Raw genomic sequence first — 21166 nt, 5'->3', positions numbered from 1 at the left:
CTGGGATCGGACTTGAGATTACAAATAGAACAATTATCCGCATAGACTTTGCGAATAGTGGTACAATATCAGTTATAATCCTGTTGTAAATATGATTCCTTGAAAAGCAAACTAACCTGGCGTTGATTTTTTCTTTCGTGGTTTCTCCACACGAACGATCTCCCCGTTGTTCAGGGTAAGCGAACCGGTGAGCTCATCGATGAGAGATTCATCCAATAAAATAGTAATCTGAAAAGTACTACTTGGTGTTAGATAAAGATATTTCATTTTTATGCAAGTAAAGACAGCAAAGACACTTTAATTCACTTACAGCTTACCTTTCGTGTATTCAAATCGCCCGCCATTTTGAATTTGACCCGCGCACGTCAACGGTGAGTGACAAATGAGCCTCGGTCTTCCCAGGGAAGACTTCCTTATATAGCGCGCCTTCGTGTTTAAGTAAGCACCATACGCCATGAACCAATATACCATAACTCAACGTAGATATTTCAGTCTAGAGCTGGTTCGAGTACAGAAATGCCAGGCTGGTATAATGTCCTTTGTCACTGCTGTCACTTGCGTTTGGATGTGTAACTTCTCAAAGTCATAAGTTTAAACACGGTAAATCATGATTGTGACAGTGTTTGGATGTCTGATTGTTTTAGCAGATATTTCTACGATTTTAGTTTTCTTTTTCTCCTCAGTTTTAGTTCCGATGGAGAAGTTATATCTCTTTGCTACAGCTTTGATGTCTTCTTTGATGCGTGCTGGAACCAACTCCTTATCGATGTAGGTCTGTGATGAAGTAATAGCCCAATACTCGTGAAGAAGCTTCTTGGGCTATCCTAGAGCCCTAACAACCACATACAATGCATTCATCCACCATTGATCAGATCATGGTGTAGAGGAAACACATTTGCACTTTCGTTTGTGAGACCGCATGTTTGTGAACTGGGGCTAGATGAAGGAAACAGGCAAATGTTTTTGAGGGCTTTGTTTCAAAAGAGTTGCAATTTATATAAATATTTTATCTACTTGCCCTCTTTTCATGAAATAATTTCGAGAACCGTACCCCACAATGTTTTTGCAATGATTATAAGTGCAAAATGATCATATTGTGACCAATAATCAGGCGTTTTGAAGTCACTTATGACATCATGTGCTGATAATTCAAGCACTGGAACAAATGAAGAAGCTAGTCATAAAAGGGGATAAGTGACGATTTTGGTGGCTTTTCTTTTTTTTTTGCTCCAAATTAGCTGAATTTTTGCATGTGGTCTTCAATGTAATAGAAAAACGTGTCCCTGTATTTTTGCCGCTGGTTTTTGCTTCGTTTTATAAAGACGCCGCTAGGAAAACCGAGTGGTTTTTTGCATACGCAATATCCCGAAAACGAAGCAAAGTTTAGCGGAAAAACTACGGGACATTGCTAAACATACCTAAACAAAACTGCATGCGAAATTTGGAGCGTTTTCGACAAAGTTCACTTTTGATTAAAATACCTAACGCCCTTTTCCCGCCGAGGCTGCAAATAAACGAAGCCGGGCCTTTGTTATGATAAACAGAGCTGATCCTTCATTATAATAGCCAAGCCAAGCCTTTGTTATAAGTCGAAGTCTCGCCTCGGTTTATCATAACAAAGGCTCGGCCCGCCGCGACCGCAAGGACTTTGATTTCACTTAGAAACCAGCAAAATGTCAATTTCACGCAGCGCATAAGCTCAATGATGTTGATTTCAGGTCTAAATAGGTTAAAATGCTGATTTCACGTTAACGCTTGACGGCGAGGATGTTAATTTCACTTAGAAAACAGCAAAATGGTAATTTCACGCAGCGCATAAGCTCAATGATGTTGATTTCAAGTCTAAATAGGTTAAAATGTTGATTTGACGCTAACGCGTGACGGCAAGGATGTTGGTTTCACTTAGAAAACAGCAAAATGGTAGGAGCCCATGATGGGCTCCTGAAAATGGTAATTTCACGCAACGTGTAAGCTCAAAAATGTTGTTTTCAGGTCAAAAAAGGTGTAAATAAAAATAAAATAAAACAAATAAACATTTCAATAAGCACTTTTCCAAATACGGCAACGTCTTAAATGGCTAAAAAATCACGAGATAAAACATAGTTTTCGACAAACGCGATCATAGCTTTATGTCATGCACTGCCATAACTTCCAAGTTCAAAATGCGCTGGTACCTCTTATGCCTGATGAGGATAACAACTTTGGTGGCTGTTTAGTTTTGGATTTAAGAATTTGATGACTCCACATGAAAATGCTCTATAAATAGGGCTGACAGATTAACAGATTAACCCTTCTGCGCAACGTACGGGTCTCCATACATCTGCATGTCCCCTGATCCCAGAAGCTCAAAACACTACAAATCATGCCGATTTGAAATAAAATCAACGCAAACTGGATCACAGATCTGTTACAATCGATCGCCACTTGCTGGCCATTATTATGTTTAAATCTTTTTTTTTTTTTTTTTTTTTTTTTTGACTTTTTTTATTTATTTATTTATTTGCAATAACACAAGGGAAACCAATGCTTACTTACAACACTAACTCTATTTACATTATATTGCTCTAATTATTTACACTATTTAAATTACAATAACTAAACGACTTACATTACTAACAAATACAGTTACACGACTTATACAATTAAGAAATACAGTGACAAGGGGCAAAGAAAAAAAAAAACTGAGAAGAAAAATAGCTAGTTATCATTACAGCTTGAGGTTGTAGTACAGAAACATAAAAAAACAGACCAAAGGCATGTGGTACATTAAAAGTAAAATGAGTTATGCATCTGACAGGAGATTAGAAATAGATTAATGGGTAGGAGATAGATAACCCTACAGAAAATATAATCTAAAATATTAATTAAATCCTCATGTATCCTGTAAGAGGTTTCCATTTCTTCGTGTCTCCACTTTTTGTTTCTATCTCATATTGTAATTTTAGTGTGCATATGAAAAGCGTAAGATTTGGATGATCATTTTTTGTTTTAGCGAGCCATATGTGATATCGTGCTAAGAGAAAGCAGTAATTTATAAGAAGCGCAAATTGAGAGATATCTGGCCTCAGACCCAAAGCAGTAATATTTGTCAAAGCATAATCTCTAGGAAGTAAATTTAAGTTTTTCAGCCATTCAGTAAGTTTATTCCAAAAGTGAGATGTTTGACGGCATGACCAAAAAAGATGAATTATTGACTCAGAGGAGGTGTGACAAAAACTGCACTTTTCATCGCCCTGTAGACCTATTCTAAATAAAAAGTTATTGATTGGTACACGTCTATGTAAGAATTTAAACTGAAATTCTATCAGCTTAGTGCTCTTTGTGCATTTTTTAGCTAAAAGATAGGCAGCATTCCAATTTATGTTGTCATTTATTGGTAGGCCACAATCCTCTAGCCACTTCTTTTGACTTGACTCTGGGGTTAAACTCTTGTTACTAATCAGTTTTTTATATATTATTGTAGTTGCTTTTTTGACCTGCAAAATTCTTGTTGTAAGTGGCTCATATTCGTGGTCGGTGTTCTGTAAATCTTGAAAATTAGAATCAGTCCGAAGAGACTTTACAGCCGATATTAATCCGTAGAAGCTGAGAGGGCGAGGGTCTATTTCATACTTACAGCGGAAATCATTTAACGAGAGAAAGTTGTTGTCCGGTCCTAAAAGATGTTTCACCCGAGTTATTCCCTTGGTGAACCAATTTTTAAAAAAACTGTTTTGTTGGCTATCTTTATTAGGGAGTTATGCTAAAGTTGTTGATCCAGAAAATGATCATTCGATGTTATTTCAGGTTCAAAGTTAACTTCCGCCCAGATTCCTAATAGTTCTTTTAAAAAGGCATCCGAAGTTGTTATTGTCGATAAGGTGTCTCTAACGTTGAGGTTGTAGGAAAAAAAAGTTTTGACAGCCATATTTTTTTAGGGTTATATCAAAAAAGATTTTCCATTTTCCCTTATTGTTGTTATCTAAATATTTTTTAATCCATGTGGTTTTGAGAGATTTATTGAAGGAACTAATATCAATCATTTTTAGGCCACCACCACTGAAATCATTGATCATTACCTTCCGTTTTATCTTGTCGCCTTTACCATTCCATAGAAAAGTGTAGAGTAAATCATTTATTTCTTTTAAAACCCTGTAGTTTGAGTGAAGAGGCGAGAGTAGATAAACCAATTGGGAGACCACTAGTGATTTGATAACAGTGATTTTCCCTAACAATGTGAGTCGGCGGTATTTCCAGCATCTCAGGATTTCTTTCACTTTTTCAAGTTTCTCATTGTAGCTTAAAGAGGCAGATAGTTCGGGATCTGTTGAAATCCATAGACCTAGGGATTTTACTTTGTCTTTTGGCCATTTAAGCTCTTTTCCTGATAACAGAATTTTATCACTTCCAATACTTGCGCCAATCCGTAGAGCTTCCGTTTTCTTATCATTGAGTCTGAGGCCAGAGACTTTGCTGAAATCGTCAAGCATTGCAAGGGATGAAAGGAGAGATTCACGTGACCCGTCTAATATAAGTGTTGTGTCATCGGCATTCTGACTTAACTTAATTTCCACATTATTTACAGAGATTCCCTTTATATTAGTATTTTTCCTAATTACCGTGGCCAGCACCTCTGCCGATAGGATAAATAAATGAGGTGAGAGCGGGCAGCCTTGCCTAACACCTCTTTGAATTTCAAAAAAATTACTTGCCCATCCATTATTCAGAATACAGCTTTCAGTATGACTATACAGGGTTTTCACCCAGTTAATTAGCAAAGCACCAAAACCGTAGGATCTTAATGTTCCATGTATGAAGGACCATTCGAGAGAATCAAATGCCTTTTCAAAGTCAATAAAAAGTAACAGGCCCGGGATATTCTTTTCTGTGGCATATTGGATAATAGAGTCAATGAGTCTGATATTTTCGCCTATAAATCTGCCCTTCAAAAATCCTGTTTGATCGTGATTGATAAGGTTTGGAAGTACTAATTTAATTCGGTTTGCAATAGATTTTGCTACGATTTTGTAATCAGTGTTCAAAAGGGTAATAGGCCTCCAATTTTTGATGAAGTATAGTTCCGCATCTTTTTTTGGAATTAGTTTTATAACCCCTCGTCTTTGTGTTACTGAGAGGCAGCCAGGGTCAAAAGCATAGTTGAGGGCCGAGATTAAAAAAGAAGAAATGTCTTTCCAAAAAACTTTGTAGAATTCGGCGGGAAGTCCATCCGTGCCTGGCGTTTTGTCAGACTCCATCTTCTTCAGGGCTTCGAAACATTCCTTTTGAGTTAAGGGGCCTTCACATAAAGTTTGTTCTTCATTGGTCAAAGAAGTGGAGTTCACTTCAGAGAGGAATGTTGACTGGATGCTGTCGGGGCTTTTTGACGTATAAAGATTTTTATAAAAAGCCGTACATTCAGATAAGATATCTTTGTCTGTGGTGACAAAGTCGGTGTCATTAATTTTTAATTGACTAATTGTTCCTTAAATCTAGTTACCAGTTCGAGAAACGTCCGCAGAACGTAATCGCAATGCATGCTGGGAAGGGTCTTTACACCTCGTGCGCGGGAAAACATGGCAGTCGATACAAGACAAATTTTATAAGTCTAAAACCAGTTCTCGCTTTCCAAACTTTGACGCTAGCAACGCTTGGCAAATGGGCCACAACTCACCAGAGGGTATTTTTCTTGGGCAAGAACTGCTCTTGGACTTTGCTACCTGGCTCGATCTGACTTCGAACGCCGATAACACGATTACGGTATATCAGCTGCCTTCAAAGTTTCAGAACACGTTTTGATTCTTTAAAACGTGCTGATGACTTACGGGTTTATCGAGGCTTTATGATGCCTCTCAACCACCAGGCAGGCACACAAGGTACTTTAAAACAATGCTTAAGATATTAGTTGACAGAGCTCTAATGCTGCACATCTCTTTTTTGTTTGATGGCATTTCGTTTGACGCTCGATCGATTCACGTGTTGTGTTCACGTCACAATAGCCGATGTAAACAATCTGTTCCCAGATTTCCGCTCTATATGCTGTGGGATTTGGTTTTGACTTCATACACTATAAACAGTCTGCCTGTTTGCTGTTCAACAAATAAACTCCTAAAGACATGGCTATGAAAAGCCAAGTTTTTTGCCTAGGTTTTAACTCGAAAACAAAGCAAAACCAGCGACAAAAATACAGAACCACGTTTTTCTATTACATTGAAGACCACATGCAAAAATTCAGCTAATTTGGAGCAAAAAAAAAGAAAAGTAACCAAAATCGTCACTTATCCTCTTTTATGACTAGCTTCTTCAAATGAACATCTTGTTTGTTGTTCCGATACATTTAAAATTTACATTTGAAACACTATTCGCTCACATTAAAGGAATACAAACCACTTTTAAGCATTCCCCAAACATCCAAGATGTCACCAAGAGTAGGGTATCTGGGGCAAAATTTAAAATTTTATTTACAAAGTGAGAGCTACCATTCTTTCTTTGCTATCATACATTTTTATGATGCTTAATAGTGGAAGATTAAGATAAGACATGTTTTGGCTGTCCCCCTCAAGTGAGCCATAAACCCAAATTTTCGGCTCTCAGCTGATGGACTAATTAGACAAGGGGGGAGGCTGAGGGTATAATTTGAGAGGAGAGGCCCGAGGGGTCATTATTAAAAGTGAAAGGCTAATAAGAGAAGGGAGGGTATGAAGCTTGGAAATTTCCATACTACCTTCTGGATCATAGTTACAAATTAAATGAAATGTACCTGTGAGAAAGTACTCTACAAAATATAAATGGAAGAGAAAACTATACTTGAATATTTTCCCTTGTTTTTAAGAACAGTTGAATAGAAGGATGCTTTATTTTTGCAAGGAAGTAATTTATTGTTCTTTTGAAACCAACACTTCTGAGTTTAAAATGTTTCCCAAGTTATGAATGAAATGTAACACACTGTTAAAGCACACAATCTGTTTTTTGTGAAGGAATGAGCAGTTAAGTTTATTTTCTTTTAGAATCAACATGAAGTTATTTTAATCTTTAACCACCCTGGTTTTAATGTCTTTATAGTGCTTCTTGTTATAGCTATGTAAATTATTAAATAATCTTAATCTTGACTGCAGTGAAAATGGAGATGAAACTTCAAGGACTGTGCATGTGAGAGAATTGACTAACTGGAGGGACACTGGTCAGTGATATGATTGTTTACGAGAGCTTAGTATTTCTTTACTTAAAATATAAATTATATAGAATTATTGCGTTCGACGAAGTGGAACGCAAACCTAATTTTGACCTGTGGCTTTTCAGAGTTGGTCTCCCTGTGCACGGTTCTAGGCCGAAAAAAACTACATTCCTGTAAGGACACCAAAATGGCCACCCCGCTTGATTTTTGCAGGGGCATGTCACGGCCAGTAAACTGGTACCGTTTAATGCTAAGACATGTGATAAGACATGTGGCAAACATGTGAGTATGTGAGCAGGCCATGTGAGCTCGTCTTTCCGATGGATCTTTTTTTGACTTCTTTCCATCCAGTTGCCGTATGCCTCGCTATTATGTGCTCCCAGTGTTAGATTTTAGTGAATTTAAACGCTTCGAGAGCAGCATTTATCGCAATCTGGGGGAATTGTCCTTGTTTATTAACACGACTTGGCTTTGCGATGATAACCGAGGGAACAGCTACATTTTGATTGCATTTGTTGATTAGTTCCAGTCGCAACAGATAGCTCAGTCTTTATCCAGTCGAAATTTTATCGTTTGGAATCGGTGGAAAAGTTCTCTGAAGGCAAGATCCATGAGACTACTTTATTCATCAGGGGAAATACTCGAATTAGTCGCGAAACGAGCACGCGACGGCAAATGCTAGCTTAGAATAATGTACGTAATTTAAATATTCTATGAAACTTGAGAGACTACAGCAACTGGCAGCGTCATGCAACGTATCAACAAATCGTGACCTCTTCACTAGCATGGACTTTAAGCATATCTGACTGTAAAACCTCGGTTGCTGCTGAAAAATGTTGATTTTAGCAATAGACAAAGGTTGAAAGTCAGCTAGTGAAATCATTTATTTATGATATATAATTATATATTAAAGTGAGAGCGTTGAACGCACTCTCATAATCTCTGATTACTACTAGTTTTTATGTACATGGTGAATTTTACTCAGGATTACTCAGTTACACAGAATCTAAGATATGACATAAAGAAATGTGATGGAAAAATAAATTGAGAAGACTGCATAAATGAAGGGAGAAAACTTGTAAATTGTGATAACAAGCCAGGCTGAGTGATTCCCTGCAGCCTAACAAATCTTTCTGCAATCATTACACATCTACTTGCATAGAGCTGTTTTCAACTGAGTGTCGAAAGTAATCAGATAATTACTTTGGTTTTGGTTTTACTGCAGTTTAAGATTGGCTGAGTAGTGTAATTGGTAAGTAATTGTTTTGGTTTTGGTTTTGCAATATTCAATTGAAAACAGCCCTAACAGGTTAAGAATGCTGCCTTTCAATTTTGTGGCAAAAGTGAATGTGTCGTTATTTCTTATGCCACTGCTACCTTGTTGCAATAGTGTCCTCGAAACAGGGGATCAGATGTCATTTGTCATGAGTGAATGCATGGGAAGGACTATTTTTTGTCCACAAGGAAATAGATCATGAAAAAATTTGTATTGACACATTACAAAGGGATTTGATTTTAAATGTAAGTCAGGTAAAAAAACATTGTGAAGAAAATCAAATGTAAGGGTAGCTATTTTTACTTTGTGATGCAACCATTGGCAGCCCTGATGTTTTGGTTTTAACAGAGAGTGAGTTGAGCACTGTTGAAGATTTTTTTTTTTTTTTTTTTTGAGCTTGGAAGTAGAGTTTTTTTTCGTCAGATCTTATTTTTATGTTACACTTCAAAATGGCATATCCATGGACAATTAATTGGGAAGATCTCATTGACTAGGGCTAACTTTTCACATGCGTACAGCCAAACAGATGTCATTAGTCAATTCTGTTTATTAGTAGTGCCTATGAAGTAGAAAAATATTGATTGCTGCTTATTTGAAAGGCTTTTCAAGATATAGAAGATTGGCATTTTCCTTTTTGAATTGTCTTCTTTCATTTTAGAGACATTAAGTATGTAGGAAAGTGATTCCACTAACCATTCCACTAAAATACAAAAACACTGAATCAAGAATAACTCTAGATATAATTATTAATGAAAGTGAAGAATGATCATCGCAGTTAATTTTCCAGTTTAAGCAATTGGAAAGAAGAAGCCTGAAAAAAATCAGGGCTTCAACGGGATTCGAACCTGTGACCTCCGCGATACCGGTGCGATGCTCTACCAACTGAGCTATGAAGCCACACATTGGGAGCGAGGTCAATTAGCTGAGTTCATATCTTCCTGTGAGGAGTGAAATGATGTGAAGTTTATATGAAATAATTCATATATGAACTGCGGTAGTAGATGAAAGTGAAGAATGATCATCACAGTTAATTTTCCAATTTAAGCAATTGGAAAGAAGAAGCCTGAAAAAAATCAGGGCTTCAACGGGATTCGAACCCGTGACCTCCGCGATACCGGTGCGATGCTCTACCAACTGAACTATGAAGCCACACATTGGGAGCGAGGTCAATTAGCTGAGTTCATATCTTCCCTTGAGGAGTGAAATGATGTGAAGTTTATATGAAATAATTCATATATGAACTGCGGTAGTAGATGAAAGTGAAGAATGATCATCGCAGTTAATTTTCCAATTTAAGCAATTGGAAAGAAGGCTTCTTCTCTCCAATTGCTTAAATTGGAAAATTAACTGCGATGATCATTCTTCACTTTCATCTACTACCGCAGTTCATATATGAATTATTTCATATAAACTTCACATAATTATTAATGTTACATAACTATTAATATTGCCATTGTCTTACATTGTTGTACGAAAAGAAGCAAAATTTTGATCTTAAACAAATTAAAACTGCTACCTTGGTTCAGTTGCCCCAGCATCCCTTTCCTTCAGTATTTAACAATGCTGCTTTGGCTTAGTTGCCCGACGCTCCCTCGTCTTTGGCAGCAGTAAATGTTAGAAAATCTATCAAACTAAGCAGGATTGCAATGCGTGCAAAGGACTACAGCCAAAGCAACTGTTACAGCTTCATAGCCCTCTGCACTGATAACCATTCCATAGTTGTTGTTATAGTACATGTAGATAAACCTAAAAGGAAAATCTGTCTTTCCAGTGACAGTCAAATCCTAGCAAGCAACATCGTTAGTGAACGCACAAATTAAGAATGATCTAACAAGTTATCTCTGAACATTTCATTCTCCGCAAAGAAGAATAGCTCATAAGTTGAATCTTAGTATCTCCAATATGTCTTTGAAATCTGATAATCAAGTTAAATATTTAGCACTCATTTTTGATTCCAATTTGAACTGGAAACCATACTTACACAAACTGAGCAAGAAGGTATTGGAGTACTATCTAAAATTAGATATTATGTAAATAGAAACATATTACATTAATTATATTATTCAATTATCTACCCCTTCCTCACTTATGGTTTATCAATTTGGGGCAATACTTATAGTGCTACTCTTAAACCCTTAATAACTCTTCAAAAGAGAGCTATATGTCCTATAACTTTTTCAAAACCAGATGAACACTCTGAGCCTCTTTTTAAGGAATTAGAGATCCTAAGATTAACTTATTTTGTTATGCTTCACAATGCACTCCTCATGTATCACTATTACTATAATCTTCTTCCATCTTCCTTTGAAAATTTCTTTCAAACAGTAGCATCTGTAGACTCATACAATACTAGGCTTGCTTCTAAATCAACCTATTACATCAATACCATCAAAACAAACTATGGTAAATTCAACATTCGCTTTGCAGCTGTAAAAGTTTAGAATCACCTTGACGAAAGCATTAAACACCTCCCCCTTAAAACGTTTAAAAACAAAGTCAAGCTAAACATCTTACAGTCTTACTGTTCATGAGTTTTCAACTGGTATTTGTTTATTTATTTTATTTATTTGTTTATTTATTTATTTATTTATTTATTTATTCATTTATCTATTTATTTATTTATTTATTTATTTCGTCTCTTTGTTATTGTACTTAAACATTACTTAGTTTTACTCAGCTCGATTAGCTTTTTAGTTATCCTGAGTAAACATTATCTCTTTTTTGTGTTAATATATTACATTGTAAAGTTTAACTTTTTTTTATTTGGTAATAAAAGCTTGTTGTTGTTGTATGATATGTATTTGATAAGAGAACTATGAACCAGCTGTATTATAATTAAACTTGTGGATTCAGTTACTGAAAAATACTTCCTTTGCTTGGTGCAGGTATAACTGGAGGCCTAACCCTTTGTTCGTGGGATTAAGATGGCAGCTGCTACACCTTCACCCTTGGCAAGCTCTGTGGAGAAGACAAATGGAGCCAAGCTCAGCAGACTCCTCATTGACGGTGGATCAACGGTTCTTAGGAAATTTTTCGATAGATATCATCCCCCAGCAAATCTGCTCGCTGATCTTAATGCAAACTATCACACTCTGAACAATCTCCTAAGGAGGAGGGTTTTACATAAACCTCAGTGGTGTTTACTGTTCCCACCTAGTGGAGCCATACCAGACTCCAACACATTTGACATCACTTTGTTATTCCTCCTTCTAACCAACATTTGTGGACTCTCCCCACCCCCCTTAGGGTGGCACACTAAGCCACCCGCGAGTGACACCTCTGTTGAGGCAAACTTTGCTCGCATCAAGTTTTTCCGCAATAAGTTGTACGGTCATGTTACCAGTACTGGTATTGATACACCTACTTTCTCTGCTCTATGGCTGGAGATCAGTGTTGTTCTTGTTGCTCTTGGCTTCCCTCAGGCGGAAATTGATAGATTGAAAGCAGAGCGTTGTGGGGAGGAAGACTTTATTGACGTGTTGTTTGAGTGGGCTGAAGGTGAAGAGGACATCAAATCACAGCTGAAGGACATACGTCAATATCAGAGCAAAGTACAACAAGCTGTAGATGAAGTGCATCTGACTCAACTAGAAGATCGTAAAATACTTCTGGGTAGGAAGAGGAAGTTCGAAGAATTACTTCAGGTAGAGGCCAAAACACAGCAGACTGTTGATGAAGTACGTCAGTCCCAGACCAAAACACAGCAAACTGTTGATGAAGTACGTCAGTCCCAGACCAAAATACAGCAGACTGTTGATGGCGTACGTCAGTCCCAGACCAAAATAAAACAAACTGTTGATGAAGTACGTCAGTCCCAGACCGAAACACAGCAAACTGTTGATGAAGTACGTCAGAACCAACTAGAAGATCGTGGGAGAATTCAAGATAGCAACGTGAAGCTGCAAGAGGTATTTCAGATCGACAGAAAAACACATCAAGTTGTTACAAATGTTCGTGAAACTCAAATTGATGACAACAAAGCAATTCAAGAAATTCGTCATAGCCAGCACGAACTCCACAAGACACTACAGGAGACGAAGTCTAGAGTAGAAGAAATACAGCAGACTCAGTTATTAGGAGCCCAAGACGAGCGATTTGACTGTTAGCGCCAAGATTTGCAGCAAACAACTGAAAACTTGGAAGGACAAAGAGAGAAGCAAAGAGAAAACGAAATCCTCAAGAAACTCGCAAAGATTGAGACCCTGAATAACGTAAGATATCACGCAGACAGATACGTAGAGGAAACCCGTTTGTCAATCTTTGCCAAAGTCGAGAGTTGGTTAAATGACAGAAGTTCTCCAAATCGTGTGATGGTGATCAGTGGAAATGCTGGGATGGGGAAGTCTGTAATCTCAGTTGTCATGTGTGAAAAGATGCAAGATGCTGGACAGCTAGCTGGAATCCACTTCTGCCAGCATGACAGGGCGCGCCACAGGAATCTCAAAGTGATGTTACAGTCCTTAGCCAGTCAGCTGTGTGATTTTCTGCCAGACTACATGAAAGCTCTCGTAGAAAAGCTGTCAAGAAATCTGGGTGTGGAAATCAACACCATGGAGGTGAAGGATCTGTTTGAAGTGCTGTTTGAGGAGCCTCTAGCCAGCTTGAATGACCCTGGTTTGACCTATCTGATGGTGATAGATGGATTGGACGAAAGCGAATTCCAAGGAAGAAACGAGCTACTAGACGTAATTGCCAATTACTTCCAAAACCTTCCACTGTGGATTCGATTTCTGGTGACAACGCGACCGGAAAGAAACATAGCAGAAACTCTAGAGAATTTGCATCCCCTGCAGCTGGATCCAAACGTTGAAGAGAACGTGAAGGATATTTACCTTTGCTTTGAAAAGCGAGTCAGCCATTTATTGCAATCTGAGCATCGAGAAAAGATCTTGCAAGCACTGGTTCAAAAGTCAGAAGGAGTCATGCTATATGCTCATTATCTGGTAGATTTCATACGAAAGGAAGTGCCAGTTTTAACCCCTGAACAGCTGGACAGCATCTTACCATCAGGTATTTCGTCTGTATACCAGTCTTATTTCAAGCGTCTGGAGACTGAACTTTTTAAGGAACTTAACGTCACGGAGGACCACTTTTGGAATTTCCTGAGTGGCGTCGCAGCTGCAAGAGAGCCATTGCCTCTTGGTTTCGTGTCTAAATTGTTGCTACCGGGTAAATCGACATCATTGGTTCAGCGAAAAGTAAATGTGGCTATTGCTTGTGTCTCGGCACTTCTACCCGTTCAAGACGAGTGCATTCACTTCTTTCACAAGTCAATCAAAGACTGGTTGATTGAAAAATCTAAGTACGGACAGCACCAGTTCAGTGTGGACGAAAAAGAAGGCCATGAAGTCCTTTCTAAGCTCTGCATTGATGAGCTTGATGAGCTGAAACGAAAAGGCGTTGACGGCCCACAGTTCCCTGACACTGCAAAGTACGCTCTGCGACATGGAGTTCAACACATACTACAACTAGAGGATGCAAGAGTATGTAGCCTTGAGGACGTTGTTACGAAATTTGTTTTGGACTTAGAGCTTGTGTACGCAAAGTTGTGTGTAAATGTTACACTGGCGTCTGAAGACGTGGTTTGTGTTCAGAAGCAAGTGGGCATCGAAAAATGTCATGGGGCCCTTAACACTTTGTTGGTCTTGTTACGAAAGCATATTGCCACATTAGAAATACTTCCTCACTCCATCTTTCAAACCTTGTTGAACGAGGGCGGACCTGAACTGTCATCTCAAGCTTTAAACCTTTTAGAGACGAAATATTCTGAAATGGCGTATGTGGAATACTTGCACAAGAAGGACCTGCAAGGGCGTGTTCAGGCCAAATTTGAATGTTCAGATGACGTAGCTTCTTTTGATGTTTCACCGCAGTTAGACTACATGGTATGCGAATGTAAAGATAACACGATACAGCTATGGTCGCTCCATACTAGCAAGCAGCTATGGAAACGAGATGTCAGAATCCGGTATGATGCTGATCCTCACTATGATTCATTCTTGTATCTTTTCAAGTTATTATTCCACTCAGTAGTGTTTCATCCTACAGAGGACCTTGTCTTACCAGGAATCCTCAGTCATGCCTATACGTTTGACGGAGACCGGAAACCACTTTTTCCTTCGAGCAAGTGCTGTTTCCGGGTTTGTTCAATTTCTGCAGAAAAGATCAAGATGCTAACTGACTGCCCCAACGATGGTAAATCAATTATCATGTGGAGTCTGACAGATGGCTCAGAGATAAATCGTTTTACATGGAGTGACGATATTGCGTCCTTTGCTTGGTCTCGCGATGGAAGACTGCTAGCAGTTTCTGACCTTTCTGGTTCGATTGGTTTGCTTGACGTAATGGATGGTTATAGAACTCTAGCACGGACAACTAATCCAGTAGTATGCAACATGATAAAGTTCTCCCCTGACTGTCGATGCCTTTATTGCCTCAGGAAACTTGAGTGTGTGCTCTTTCGTTTTGACGTCAGCATGGAAAATGACGGAACCTTTTCCTTGGCTGTTTTGCCTGACCAAGTGTCTTATCAACCCTGGGAATTTAAATCGTATAGCGAGACCGGACTTTTATTAGGAGATCCTTTTTGCTTGCCATTTGAAAGAGATACCACAATCCCACTGCGTCCTGGACTTGCTTTTGTGCTGAATAAACAATCTGTATTGGGAGTTTCTTCAGGCAGTAGTACCATAGAGATGTTGCAGCTTGATGAACTGACAAAAGATGGTGCCAGAGATCCAACGACTTATACGACGAAAGTCGTATTATCATTGAATGGTGACACGCTGTTTGTTATCATTACAACATTTGGCAGTTCAGCATCACTTATGGCTTGGGAAATTTCACGTGGTATGTTCAAACCTGGGAAAAGAGTTTTTGAAGACACTGGTTGGGGTTATTGTTATAATTCTGTGGCTGTAACAGAAGGTGTTCTGTTGCAAACCAGTTGCGACACCCTTGAGCTATGGAATTTTGAGTTGTCTGAGTGCATCCGAAGTTGGACTGACTTAGGGGACATCACTGAAGTAGTTCCCATATCAGAAGAACGAGTGGCCTGTGACGGAGGGAGGAAAGTCATCATTGTGGATACAACCAGGGAAGGCATTCTGTCGACAATTCTTATTCATGGTTATTTTGTTGCATGTAACAGTAAATGTCACGTGATAACCGCTGATGATGTGGTTATTCAGATGCAATGTGGCGATGTTGTTTTCTGGAAGATATTCAATCTTGTACCCCCGTTCTATCCTGTATTGACGAGATTTTCTCCTACTGAGCAATGTTGCGTACTTATTGGACCCCCTGGCGAAGCCATTTACGTCCTTGATGTAGTTTCAGGAAAAATACTCCGAAGAATACAACCACGTACTCATAAGCCAAAGATACCTGCAACAGTTCGTTGTGAGTTTGTTAGTAACGAGTGCATTGTCTACTTGATTGATGGACAAGCAGGTCATTTCCTTCAGCTGTTTAATGTCAAGTCAGGTGACCTGCTAAATGAAATCGCTATGGGAAGTATTGTGTACAGTTTAGCAGCTTGTCCAAGTAAGCGTCTTATCGCCATTGGCTTTACAGATTTCAAAATGAATTTCAAAGTTCTTCGGGTGAAGTTGCCGGGAGATAAACACAGCAGGAAGAGCAAAAGGTCAGGTTTTATTAATAAGGAACAAAGTTACAAAACAATGACCTCAACCGAGCCGCCTGAGAGATTTTAACCAATCACAGTACGATTTTCCAACAGAAGAATCTAAGTTGAACTCACGAATCATGTTCAATTCTTAGCTTTTGGGACGGACAATTTTGATTGGCTGGTAATTGGATTCAAATTTCTTGACTTGAACAGCACCACAAGCGAGCGATAAAAATAATTTCAGTTGAACCTAGCGCGTAGAAAACAATGCGTCACGGTCCAGGGACAAAAAAAGATAATTTAAAGAACTAATTTTCAACTCGACTGGAAAATCCTGTTCTTTAACGAAAACAATTTTGAATCCAACACAAGATAGCTAACACCCTGAGTCTGGCGACAAAAATAATTGAGTGCATGACAAGCGACCATTCAGAGTGTACGTACTTGGTTCAGATTATTTTTGTCGCTCATTTGTCAAGCTGTTCAAATCAACGACAACAGCGAACATTGACGCCGCTCCAACCACGAACAAACTCAGCTACGTATGGCTCAAACTTGTGCTGTGATTGGCTGAAAACTCTTTGGGAACCCACTTGAAGTCACTACACTGTAAAAGCAACACAGAGAGTCAAAATTACTTAAAACACTTATCAATACTAATATCAGTGAGGTAACCCCGGATATTAACATAAAACTTGCATTAGAAATGAAGTTCTGATAAACGTGTAACTCGGTGAACAATAATACAACTTCGACCAGTTTGTTCCGAGCACGGGACAATGGGGAAAACGTCTAAGGTCCCCGCAGGATTCAAACCTATGAACTGCCGTATACCAGTCGAGTGCTCTAACCACTGAGCTTCTGATAACCCCTGGTGAGTTCGGTCATTTTAATATATTCCGTGAGGACATGATTCTTGCATTATATAGGCAGGGCGCATGTCACTATAGCACCAAGAAACATGACCTAGCTCACCAGGAGTTGTGTGTAGCTCAGTGGTTAGAGGGTCCAACTGGCAGCGGGAAGACATAGGTTCCAATCCTATCGTGGACTCGGAATTTTTTCCAATAAAACTTATAGCTTGTCTCTTGTTCATCAATTTCCTCGCAGTTTGTTGATTCTTTTGTCCTGTAACTCCTCCCCCATCCCAGGCCTGTATGACTGAAATAAAAGAATATAAATATTTCTTCTTGATTCAGTTACATATTTCACTGGTAAATAACATGCACGTGTGGTCTTCCTACACAATAACAATGATCTGTGTGTTTGATTAGACTGACCAGCTTATTGTACACCATGTTGTTTATGTGATCTCATATTTCAATTTTTCGTTTTCTTTTTTTCGTGTTTTGCGACAGGATCAAGCCTAAAGAGTGATAAGAGTCCACAGCAGCTAGTTGGAATTTCCAGACGAATCCGCTGACTGGATGATGTAGTAGTAAACTGATCGAGTACCAGCCATTTCAGCCAAGAAGAGGACAGACTTTGCAGTAGATCTGTAAATAGACTTATGGTGAAAATGTGATATTTTAGACTGCTGAGAGCCTCTTTATTAGTTAGAAGAACATGTAAGATGCGCAGCACCTAAGAATCGTGATTGGGAGAAAACCGCTATACAGTCTAAATCTCGTGCGATTCTTCGGTCACGAGTTCTTTCTATGAACTTCTGTGGGAACTAAAAGGTTTCAAATTGCGTAAAGGAATCAATTTCATCACTTGCTAAAATACAATTGTAAAGAGTTTAGTTATATGTAAGTTTAAGTGTAAATAAGATGCCGATCGTGGGCAGTGGTATGAAAACCAATTTCAAGTTACGAAGTTAAACTGAGGTAATTAAAAAATGCGATTACATTTACCACTTTAGAGAAATGACGGAAATTGGAGAAACTTGCAAGACAAGAGTGTACATGCTGTCAGTAAAAGAGAATAATCGTGACTAATTTTGAATCCAGTAGGAGTGTTTTTAATTTGATAAATTATTTTAGTTTCCCCGTGGGAATGGAATCGAGAATTTAGTTTTTCAATGTGCGTGAGTCAGTCTTGTAATGCTCAAAAAAACAAATGTTTTAGTTACGTTTGAGCAAATGCTGGGTTGAACCTCAAATGCATTGGAGAACAGCTTGACTTAATGAGACTAGCATTTTCAAAAGTATCGTGTGTTTTTTCAAACCTAGTTACTTTCTTATAAGATATAAGATTGCACGCGTGCTCTCATTGGTCGATAGGTGTGTTTAGATCAGAGTTAGTAAAGACAGTTGTGTTTCTGTGTTCTAAGAAATAGTTTAATTTACAAAAGCATTAGACGACTTTTTCGGTGTTTACTCACCCTTATCTAAACATTCGGGGGGTTGAGAGAATTCTCGAAAGTTGTGCAAACCCTCCACTGCGCCTCGGGTTTGTATAACTTTCTCGAATTCTCCCAACTCCCTCGTGTTCGTATGAAGCCATGTAAACACGGAAAAAGTTCTTAAATATCGTACGGTACCGAATGATTACCTCAGAATTCAATGAAGTTTATTACTATGGGGTAATCTTTATCTATAACATTTGCGTTATTAGCTTAAACGCCTCAGTTTTTGATCGACCAGCAAAAAAATATCAGCTTTTAATATTGATAGGGCATGGCATGATTGACTGTCCCGAGCAATTTGAACCTGATGTACTGTTCTGTAACGTGGGGTTCATATACTCAAAATGTTATGAGGAATGTATCAGCTCTTTAGGGCTTTTGCCATCCAGAAATTTTGCAGCAGTTTTTTAAAGCCAGTGTCCACAGCTCGAACAGGTATAATATTAGAAAACAGTGTCATTCAGTGACACTGTAAGTTATTAAGAAATACAGCTTATTAAGGATTTGTAAAAACTGCATTTTATTTAGTTTTTCTAAAAAAGAAAGGCTTTCTTACGATGGCCCAGAAGGCTCACAGTTCAGTTGTGAATTTTCACAGTTCAGTTGTGATTTTTGAAACAGTTCAGTTGTGATTTTTCACAGTTCAGTTGTGATTTTTGAAACATTACCGAGAGCGGTTTCAAAATTGTAGACGCTTCTGACCATACAGGGAGAAAATAGCAAACCTGTAAATATGATATGAAAGTTTTCAGGATAGTGTTTTTTTTTAAATGTAAATAATCGATTCCGGCTCGACTCGATTTGAATTGAATAAAACAAATAGGTTTGTGAAATAAAAGGCTGTTGTGTTACATCGGTGTACGAGCGAAGCTAAAATGAACTTGAAATGATAAACCGCCGTAGCTGCAAAGGGATATAAAGATGCTTTCCTACTATGGCAACGATGGTTAAGTTTTCGCGCGAATTTATCAGTCAATCAGAAAAACCCGACATCATTTAGAAGACGTCATCGCCATGGAAAATATCGAATATAACAGCAGCTTTTTTGTACGGTTTTCTTTTCCGCTGAGATTCTTTTTGCAGCTTCCGAGCAAATTCAATTCATGAGAGGAGAGGAAAAAGCCTTGGTACCCGGGGTAAATTAATGTGAAGACGGCTATAGGGACGAATTAAACGCGTATACTCGGGCTAGCTTCCCCTACCCCTCCCGCGTAGGCTAGGGAGATTTCCTCATGGTTAGTTCCCCGCCTAACTATTCTCACGCTCTCCTCTAAATCGTAGAAATCGCCCCCCCCCCCCCAACCCCCCATAAAAACAACAACAACAACAACAATAGCCTGCGTTGCAGCCGGACGTGTCATAAAATCCCCGATGTAGTCCGTCTGCGAAACGGCTCCCAAAAGCTTGTTCTGATATCCCGCATGGATACACGGATCTGTGTATCCATTTCTGATTGGCTAGTTTATTACGCGCCTTGTGATTGGTCATATTCTTGCGAAATATATCACGCAATACTAACAATAGCTGCTAATAAATAGCCGCTTTGAAAGTTTTGCTCGAACTAGTGTATCCTTAAGGATCTGCCCCTTTTGTATGATACGGGGATCTTTGAATATTTCGCTAAGCAATAATCCTGTGTTTTTAGGAGGACATTTCCAGAGTAGAGCCGTTAGAGGTCATAGGTCTGTGTGGTTTCCGCTGTTATCCGCGTGTAATTTGTAAGAGTTTGACACCGGTTTTTTGCCACGTGCTAGTTTTTTTTTTTTTTTTTTTGGCTCATTTGTACTGCAGGATATGTTTTAAGCTCTCTAAATGTTAGCTCTGGAGGGACAAAGTTTGAAATATTCCGCGAAAATGTTGGTTACTTGCATTTTGTATTATTACGCCGGGCCCGGCAGTTTGATTAACTGTTGCAAGTTATGCTGCTTCTTATCACGGTTGTCATATTTATCTTTGTCCGCCAGCGAATATGGTCTTCCATCAGCGATCGCAATGGCGACATTACAACGAGAACACTGGAACCACGAGGCTTTTCGAACAGAGCATCGGCAGCGATCGGAAGGTACTGGAATATCAAAGATTTACCGTAGCCCGTCGGCAAATTTACAAAAATATTTTGTTTACAAATAATAATTTACAAAAATAGTTTTCCTGTTCAGGTAGAAAATTATCGATTTCAAACTGCTCTCTCACGGATTTGAACGCTTTTTGCCAATCTTCTTCTGTTATTGCAGACATCTTATTTCCAACTCAAGTAAATTTGACGTTGAATAATGTACAAATGTACAAATGTTCTTGGGATACCCGCACACAATTATTTTTAGTATTACGTGATAGTTGCGTGATCGCTTTCACAAGAATTATCCAATCAGAAAGTGCGTAAGAAAATAGCCAATCAAAAATGGATACACAAACTGCGGGATATCAGAACAAGCTTTTGGGAGACGTTGCGCAGACGGACTATACCGGCGGTTTAGACTGTCTGCGACGCAGGCTACAACAACAACAACCCTAACTTGGGTGCTGCTCGCTTCAAGAGCAGCGTTCGTTTATTGCACTATGTAAAGGAAAAATACTTCTGACAGCAAAAACTACTGATGCGAAGAAATTAACCGTACAGGCATCAAAAACAGCAAAAGCTAACTGAAAAGGGGTAGTGGAACAACAGCTGGGTGAAAAACGTCTCCGTACGTCCACTTGCTCCTAAGAGGAAAACCCCAGGCCAGCTGTACCCCAAATCAGACGGTCCCCCGGGCAAGA

At 38.8% G+C, this 21166-nt stretch overlaps 2 protein-coding genes across 9 annotated transcripts in view; both read left to right on the top strand.

Moving 5' to 3' along the window:
• LOC110054189 (uncharacterized) overlaps positions 1–19244 on the top strand; it is a 76378-nt gene extending 57134 nt beyond the window's left edge. For 4 of the 8 annotated variants that reach the window (XM_089284365.1, XM_089284366.1, XM_089284360.1 and 1 more), the window contains exons 2-3: positions 7092–7156; positions 11312–16750. In XM_089284365.1, coding sequence (XP_089140491.1) covers positions 12737–16141 — 3405 coding nt within the window. In that variant the 5' untranslated portion in view covers positions 7092–7156; positions 11312–12736 and the 3' untranslated portion in view covers positions 16142–16750. Of the gene's footprint in view, positions 1–683; positions 773–7091; positions 7157–7831; positions 8403–11311; positions 16751–17414 lie in introns of those variants that run through there. The other 4 variants (XM_089284368.1, XM_089284361.1, XM_089284367.1 and 1 more) reach the window with 4 other exon arrangements.
• LOC149114758 (uncharacterized) overlaps positions 1–21166 on the top strand; it is a 129087-nt gene that overhangs the window by 7667 nt on the left and 100254 nt on the right. The window lies entirely within an intron of this gene.

Source organism: Orbicella faveolata, unplaced genomic scaffold (genome assembly GCF_042242905.1).
Source record: "Orbicella faveolata isolate gen_17 unplaced genomic scaffold, um_ofav_v1 contig_13, whole genome shotgun sequence".
Classification (NCBI taxonomy): Eukaryota; Metazoa; Cnidaria; class Anthozoa; order Scleractinia; family Merulinidae; genus Orbicella; species Orbicella faveolata.
Note: the sequence above shows the minus strand (reverse complement) of the source record. Positions and strands in the feature narration are given on the sequence as shown.